An 8291-nucleotide genomic window follows, 5' to 3' on the forward strand; every position below is an offset into this window, starting at 1 on the left:
AATTCTATGGCCATTTTGAAACATTGGGGGGGGGGGGGGCTTAATATACATGATGGTAAACTGTTCTAATTAAAGCAGCTGTCCAGGAACCACTCTAATTATAACAGGCCTCCCCTCCACCTCAGAGCATGTATATAGGCAGCCACGGATTTTAAGACTCATAACTTTCCTGAAATTGGTGGCACTCCAGTTGAGAACTGCTGTTCTAACATCTCAGCTTACTTACTTTTATCTCCAGGCTGTCACACCAGCACCACCAGGTGGCACTGCCCCCTGGTTTTCAGGAGGCACTTGTGAAGCCCAATCAGGAGGCAGCCATAGCAGGAGCAGGCACTCTTGCCTTCATTCGGAAAGAAGTGTACAGGGCTGTTTCACCTGGTAGTGGCAGCAACAACACCCTGAGTAGGAACTGCTGTACTAAATTATGCCTGTGCAATGCCACTGTGGTACCTGTGCCACCACCTTGCATTAATGGATTGCAGAGGCATACAACTAATAATTATTACAAATACTAGTGATGACGATAAAGGTAGAAGATAATCCAGCCACTTGCATCCCAAATGTGCTGGTTTTACAGAACTAATAGAAAGAAAATAAATAAAAGAAAAAAGCCTTCCCCTGACCTCATTTTTGGTCACTTGGGCATCTGAATATCAATGAGGTGCTATTTTTGCACAGTTACTTTTCAGAAGTGACCAAAAATATTATAAAATCTTTGGGTTAAAGTCTGGACATAATCTGGATTATTTTAAAATATAAAGCATTGTATTTAAATCCTGTAATGTACGTAGGTCATCTTTATAGCCAACAAGTGAGAAGCAAAAGGAAGAAATTACATACATGTTATGACCAGATTAAAAAATAGCAGGCATTCCTAGCAACTTCCCCCACCCCCCACAAAAAAAACCAAAATGAAAAACTAAACAAACAATGCCCACCCACCACCTTGATTTTCTCTTACAGCTGCATGGAAAACTGCCATAGTTTTCCTGTGATCTGCAGCTGTTTTCTTTCATCCTGAGTACACAATAATCTTGAGGGAATTATAAAGACAAAAGGAACTTCAGAGAGATTTTATTATTTTTCCCCCTAAAAGAAATGCTCTAGTTCAGGGGTGCCAACGATACTGTCCCCATCTGCCCCTTGGTGCTGCCCCTGAGTCTGTACTGACCAACACAATACATATCCTGGAATGGCTGGGGCAGGTGTTTTGTGGGGCACAGATCCCAGAGGCTGGAATGAGTGCCATATGTCATGAAGTCTTAAGCATCCCATGTAGTGAGTCTCAGAATAGCTGGAGCAGGCATTACAGGTGCTGGATTTGGCAGTTAGGAGGGATGAGGAAGAGGTCTGTGGGATTCAACCAGCCCACAGACCTGGGCCAAATGAGTTTGAAATCCCTGTTCTAGTACAAACAAACTTTCGTCAGGGAAGTGCTATGATAAGCATAGAACAACAATTTCAGACTAAATAATCACAGCAGCCCTCCATCTGGCCTTACAATTTATGAAATTCATACACTGTTTTGCCTGAACTTCCTTTCACTTTACTTACTTCTGCTCTATAAACCTGGTCTTCTATTCACATCTGTAATCAACTGCTGTGGCATTCTATATGCAAGTAACATGTCCCACTTCAGGGAGAGATCACTCCTTGTCTTCCTTTAGCAGTACTGGTACACCAGAGGTCATATCTGAATGACCTCTAGTTTAAACAAACATCCCACTATTTCAAATTAACTAAAAAGGTTCAGAACCACAGGAAAGAAGAAACCTATTTGAAGTTTTACCTATACATTGAATAGTAAAAGCACACGTGCTCCAAGTTGTCACAGGAATGCGAGGATCAGATTCATTGGGAGCAACCTGTAATCCAACTCTGTAAACGGTGGTGGCAAAAAGAACCAGCATCTCCTTGATACTTCTTGAGTATTTGGCTCTGCAAAAGAAAGCCAGGATAGCTTCAACCTGTGAACCAGTAACAAGTATCTGTTACTTAAAGGACAATAAACTAAGATGGTCATAAAAAATCAGGGGTTCTGGAGTTTTCCCTCTTCGGAGAGGGGAAACAAAGAAGACTGCACTGAGAAAAATAATCCCAGCTCATCACGGACTGCCAGCAAAGACTCCTGCACTTGAACACTCTTCCATGATGTACACAAGATGGGCAGGTAAATGTAGGGTTCTCCACAAGTAAATGTTTTAGAACTGATGAGTGAAAGCCAACAAAATCAAGACTAAATCTGGTAAATAGAGAGTTGTTTGTACACACTGCATGTTGTAGTCCATATGGGTAAACAGCACCTAACCATTTTAACTGGAGTAATGAAGAACTGAGGGGAAAAAGTAGTAAAAAACTGTGGAAAAAACAAGCATAGCAGTTCTACTGAAAAGCATGCCTCCTTCCATCCATCCATCAAAAATTTGCAATAAGAGACAGACAATTTTGAATTTACAATTAACATTTTAATTTTCTCTCCAAGAATGGAGCTCCTTAAAATTTATCATCTACTCTGTCCCTCTAAAATGCAATTCTTATCAGAAAAGCAATTATGCAAAAACAGCATGCTCTCAGTTAACAGATTCTTTCTTCTGTACCTTCAAAGACATATCTGCTGAAATGAAATATACTTTCAGTACTTTTATCCTGCAAGCCCTGCACAGATGACACAATTATTTGGATTTTATTCTGGCTCTTGCAGTACGTTAAAAATGTTTAACTAAGTTCAAGCTGCAGAATCTTGCTACATAGAGCACAAGCAAGAACACAGTTCTCAACATTTAAACCAGAGTATGTTTGCAAGAGTAGCAACATTTTGGGAAAAATGTCCTTGTTTTTACTGAGTAACTGTGACATAGAATAAAAGAAAGGAACTAAATGCAACTTCTAAAGTAATTTTTCAAGGTATAACCATGGATAGCAGAGGTGAGACAAAGAATAAAGAACTGATTCTTTAATTAAGTGTGCTGTGAAGAGAAAGAGTGAAGTGGACAAGGTGGCTGTAACAGTATCCTAAGTGGAAGGAGAAGGTTAAGGCGCACAGTAGAAGGATATGTCTAGGGATCACCTCTATCCCAAGGGGAAAGGCCCTTTGTTAAAAACCAGTATCACACAATATACTAGACAGTTCAACTCTACTCCTCTAAGTAAATCACTAATAAATAACTTGACCTACAAAGTAATTTCAAATTATTATTACAAAGACAAGACACATATAGAAGCATGTCTGACAAAGCCAAGGTACAGAACCATCATTCAGTATTAAAATTCATGTGGAGACACTGGAAAAGCTGGGTTTATAAGTCAGGAAGGTTCCTGGCTTTCAGTTTTGGGTTCAGATGACAAACTCCTTTCTTTTGATAAAAAAAACAAAACAGGTTCTAGAGTTTTGAAACAGACTTGGATCATTTTGGAGAGTGAACACAATGCAAAATGTGGAACTCAGATTCCTCCAGCCAAACAAACTATTGGCAACACTTACAAAGGCTGAATTCCAAAACTAAGGATAGAATGGAAATCCAGAGCAGAGTCCCCCTTTTCTCTACTGACTACAGCTGGAGCATTTTTAGGTTCTTCTTCTGGGGAAAAAAAAAAAATCACATTAATACAATTGATGTAGCATACACAGACTTCCTTTTATTTTAAATTGTTTTTGAAATAATCCTAAGTACACCTTAGCATTAAATCTGTTTTAACCCTCCTCCCTGAAGACCCTTCTCTTCTATATCAATAAATATGAGAATTAAAACCAACGCTTGGTTGATAAGGTGTCCATGACAGAAACAGAAACAGGAATTTTCTTGCTATAGAAGAATTCAGGGAATGTTATAAGACTATATATCTAACCACATCAATACTTCCTGTAATATTTGTACAGTTTGGACTTCTTAAATTTACAATTTTACTCTTTATGGCCAATTATTATGGATTCAATAGGCAAATCTGGGTTGGGTCTTTTTTCAAGTTCATGTGATTTGATCTTCCAAGTGAAACAAGGAAAGAAGTTAGTAGATGCTTGGAAATGAGATCATAGATAAAAGGAGAGCTCTAGCTTTACTCCCAAAGCAAACAGCACCAAAAGGCTAGTGGTATCCATTATGTATTACATGAAGAAGATCCAAGGGTTACTAAGCCTGTTCACAAAAATCAAGGCGGTCTAGAACAGTGGTCCCCAGCCGGTCAACCCTGATCATCTGATCAATCAGGGAGCCCCTGACAGTCGATCTCAGTCTGGGGTGGGGCTAGCTGTGACTGGGAGCAGCCAGATTGGGATTCAGAGGGTCCGTGATTGGGAGCGGCCAGGACGCAGTCCAGGAGCGGTGAGACATAGAAGCAGTAGGATGTACATGGCTGGGCTGCTGCTGGGCCAGGCTGAGCAAGTGGGATGATACCCCTGCATGCCCCTTGCAGCCAGGTGAGTGGGACCCTGGGTGGGTGAGGCCAGGGAAGGGCTGGAGCCCAAATGGCTCGTCCAGGCTCATAAGGGGGCTCCCACCACTGCTCACCCCCTTGCTGGAGGCCCACTGCAGCTCGGGGCACAAAGCCCAGCGCAGTGGCAGCTGCTTCACCCTGTGGACAGACTGGGGGGGGCATATGCCCCCCAGGCCTCCGCCAAGGTGCGTGCAGCAGCAGGAGCTCCCCCGCATGCCTGGATGAGCCGCCTAGGCTCTGACCCTCCCGCAGGCCAGCTGGGGCCCCACTCGCTCCCCTGCCCCACTCTCTCCCTCACTGTGGGTCCCCTGATCTGGCCCTCTCCCACACTCCTGACTGACCTACTAGGTGGGGGGGCACGGTAGATCCTAGATTGCCCTTTACTTGAAAAAGTGATCTTCACCGTAAAAAGGCTGGAGACTACTTGTCTACAACAACAAGCATTCTGATTTCTCTCCAATACTCAGGCTTATGGACATTAGGGTCAGGATTTTAGTTTCTACATTCTTAATATGTGCATTCTTTCTCTTCGGGCTCTGCTGATCTCTAGCTCCAATGTGTTGTTCAAACTTTCTATCATTTTTAGCTGCAAACTAAAATCTTGAAATGGCCATGAGTTGCACAACACAACATTTTTGAGATGCACAGGTGCCAGAGTCAATAATCAGTGCACAGAGTCCCAGCTCAAACAAATAAGCACAACTTAAAAAGTAAAACATTTAAAATACTACATTTACTTGAATATAAGATTATATTTTCCTCCTATCAGCATGGGGGAAAAAGCCCCTCAATCTTGCATTCACATACCAACAACCCCCTCCTCCAATTAAATACATTGGCCATCATTAAACTGTTGCTAGAAGCACCATGTGCTCAGTCATCATAACTGACAATGAAGTTAACAAAATGTAGTGCATGCCTATAAAACACATGACCCATAATGGGACCTGGGGGGGAGGGGGCAGGCGAGGTTGGCCCTTAAAAAATGGGTGGGTGTTTCTCCTCCACAGGGAACTGACACTAGGCCTGGAGGTACTATAATATCAGGCCAGCCTGAGGAGGGCCAGAGCCAGCCCTGACACCTTCCCCTTGGTGCCAAAAATGCTTGAACTCACTTAAAAACCCACAAGGTTAAACACAATCCAGCTGCATAAGATTAAGTGTCTGTTGTGCTCAGTTCCCCTCACTGCCAACTCTTAGAGTCATGGTGAGCCACTACATCAAATACATTTTAACTTCCTCTTCAATCCCACAGCTGAGAAGTGCCTATCTTTCCCATTTCCAATGATGCCCATTTCTTCACCAACTTTAACTGTCTGGCAGACATCACCAAAATTCTGTGTAGCTGAGAGGTTCTGCCATCCCCCGTCTCAGCCTGCTGCATGTGATGAGTGTGGCCCTGTCCTTCACGAAGCAGAGACAGACCAGGCAGCCCTACACCTCACCTGCATAGAAAGTTTTGGAGGGACTCAGGGCTTGCAACAAGAGCTCTCATTTCCAGTCATGAGTGGGGAACTAATTAGTGCACAGCTCCTTTGGGAGAGATGGGTATCTGGAGTACACATACATACTAGGCAGTGCTGAACTGTGGGGTCACCATGGCTTGAAATGCTGTCGACTCTCCTGGGGCTCTGCCCAATGAACTATATAAGTCATGAGTCTTGTGGCTCTGGACTACTATCATGTAGTTTGTACTATGTATACATTTACAAAAAGTGGAGCTCAAAAGCATGCTTATGAAATACCTGCGATAGATAGTTAAAATGCATCAATTTTGGATGAACTAAGTCTAGAGGTACCTATGCTATTCTGCATATATGCAAATTATTATCAGTATGTTTACTTGAAAGTCAGTGTTTTTTCTTGCTAGGAGAAGTTAAAAGCTAAAAGGGCATGTTTGACAGTTATCCTAGAGTAAAGTTTGAAATCTGTAACAAACCTTTAGTGATGTTTGCAGTGTAGCCTGATATCCTGGCCATGACAATCTCCAACCACCTAGCTAGAGACAGAATTTGAGCTATTGCCTCTGCATCATCACTGAGAATAGAAATAAAAAGTGATGGTTACTTGAAGAGATAAGGAAGCATTGAACTTGATCTCCTGAAACTGAAAACCATATGGCCCTTAGCATTTGCATAGTTATGGAGTTTGCTTATTTACTTTTGAAACTTAATAAAAACTGTACATTTTAGTTAATTAAAAAAAGGAAACACTTTCTCACTGGATGCACCCAGCAAAATCAGGCCAATTACAAAATTAGAAATTGGTTCCAACAACAGATTTTGAATATAAGGTCAGACACAGTTGAATGGGCCATCAGTAAGGTTTTAAGCAGTCTCCAAGTAGCTGAGATTATCCCAACTTGCTGCACATGCAGAAAGAAAACTAACTCTTCTAGAAATTCTAAATAGATTTTATTCTTAAAATTTAGAAATAAGCTGCCCCTGTAGTTCACCTGTTTATTTTCTGAGTCTGCAAAGGAACAATGGGAATCACAGTGTTGCAGAGAGACTTGCAGAGTGGGCAGAGGTACTCTCCATTTTCCAAGTCAAAAATCTGTTCAACATGGAGACGCTGTCGAAAGCTCAACTGTATGGCTTCAAAGTACCTATAACATTGAAAGGGAAAAATCAGTAAGTGGAATGGTTTCTAGTGCAACACAGAATCAAGTACTCAAACAACAAAATCTGATATTTAGTGCATACATATTTATGCCAGTCAAACTTCTTTTCCACTATCCCCCTGACTTATAGGGGGACACCAAAATAAAATTAAAACTTCCAAGTGTATATGTGAATCAAGTAATTACAGAGCTTTCTATATGCAAAAATGGTGAAGAGCCTCCTTGCTTTTAACATCCATATAAAGGTCCTTTGCAAAACACATTGACAGTCCAACAATCATTAAATTACCTCACCCATATTTTTAAATAGATGGCACACCATATATTGCATCTCTCTCTCTTTCCTTCTGTTGCACACAGTCATTCCAAATTATGAATATAAAATTTCCCCATAGCATTCCCATTCTCATCTTATTAATAAAAACCAATAGTAGCATTTCATGGATTAGAGCCATAAAATGTTTGTTTCTGGTGAGGATGCAGTCTCACCGTTAGATGTTAAAATAATAGGTTTGTTATTGTTGAAATGAAGTGCATAATTTATGTTTAAGAAAACATACTAGAATAATTCAGCCTCATGAATATGCATCTGTAAAATAAATTTTAGTAAGTAAATAAAAAAATAAAAAAATACAGGGAAGCCTGCCAGGTATGCAATCAAGGAACAGATGGTATTATTTACTTAAGTAAGCTAATTTTTTATAGGAAGGGAGAGCAAATGACTTTTTAATATATAAAGGTCTAATCTGAACTGGACTATTAATATAAAGGTTACACTGTAAATTTGCCTTATATAAGCAAGTCTTCAGATTTCACTCATGATCTCAATGGCACTGACAACTCCACTAGAAAAACAGGACACAATTTAAAAATCTGCTTACATAAAGTCAGGCATCTAGAATCAGCTTCCCTCCCAAAACCAGGCATACTTCTCCAAAAAGAGTATGTGGCAGCCATCTTTTTTAGTAAAATTAGTACAATAGCATGTCTGTTAATATCATAAGTAAAAGACTGTACTCAAACCTTTTGCGCAATCTTATACTAGAAGAGAAACCTGTTGTCCATTTTTTTTATCCCATTTACCCACAGAGTAAGTCATCTTTTCTTAGAAAGGGCATGGGAACTGGGCTCTAACACTGTACTATTTGAATCTATGTGGATGCAGATAATAGGTGGAGGGAAAAAATTATCTGGGGGGAGTGAGCACGTGCCTCTCAAGCAAGTAAGTCTATGGGGA

General features: G+C 40.8%; 1 protein-coding gene across 4 annotated transcripts in view; it reads right to left on the reverse strand.

Annotated features, from left to right (window-relative positions):
- Window positions 1-8291, reverse strand: part of UBR1 (ubiquitin protein ligase E3 component n-recognin 1) — a 174781-nt gene that overhangs the window by 39268 nt on the left and 127222 nt on the right. For 2 of the 4 annotated variants that reach the window (XM_019519092.1, XM_019519091.1), the window contains exons 32-35: window positions 6887-7039; window positions 6371-6468; window positions 3482-3575; window positions 1790-1938 (exon numbers count right to left, since the gene is read on the reverse strand). In XM_019519092.1, coding sequence (XP_019374637.1) covers window positions 1790-1938; window positions 3482-3575; window positions 6371-6468; window positions 6887-7039 — 494 coding nt within the window. Of the gene's footprint in view, window positions 1-1789; window positions 1939-3481; window positions 3579-6370; window positions 6469-6886; window positions 7040-8291 lie in introns of all 4 variants that reach the window. The other 2 variants (XM_019519090.1, XM_019519089.1) reach the window with 1 other exon arrangement.

This window comes from Gavialis gangeticus, unplaced genomic scaffold (assembly GCF_001723915.1).
Source record: "Gavialis gangeticus isolate Ggan-Ray unplaced genomic scaffold, GavGan_comp1, whole genome shotgun sequence".
Classification (NCBI taxonomy): domain Eukaryota; kingdom Metazoa; phylum Chordata; order Crocodylia; family Gavialidae; genus Gavialis; species Gavialis gangeticus.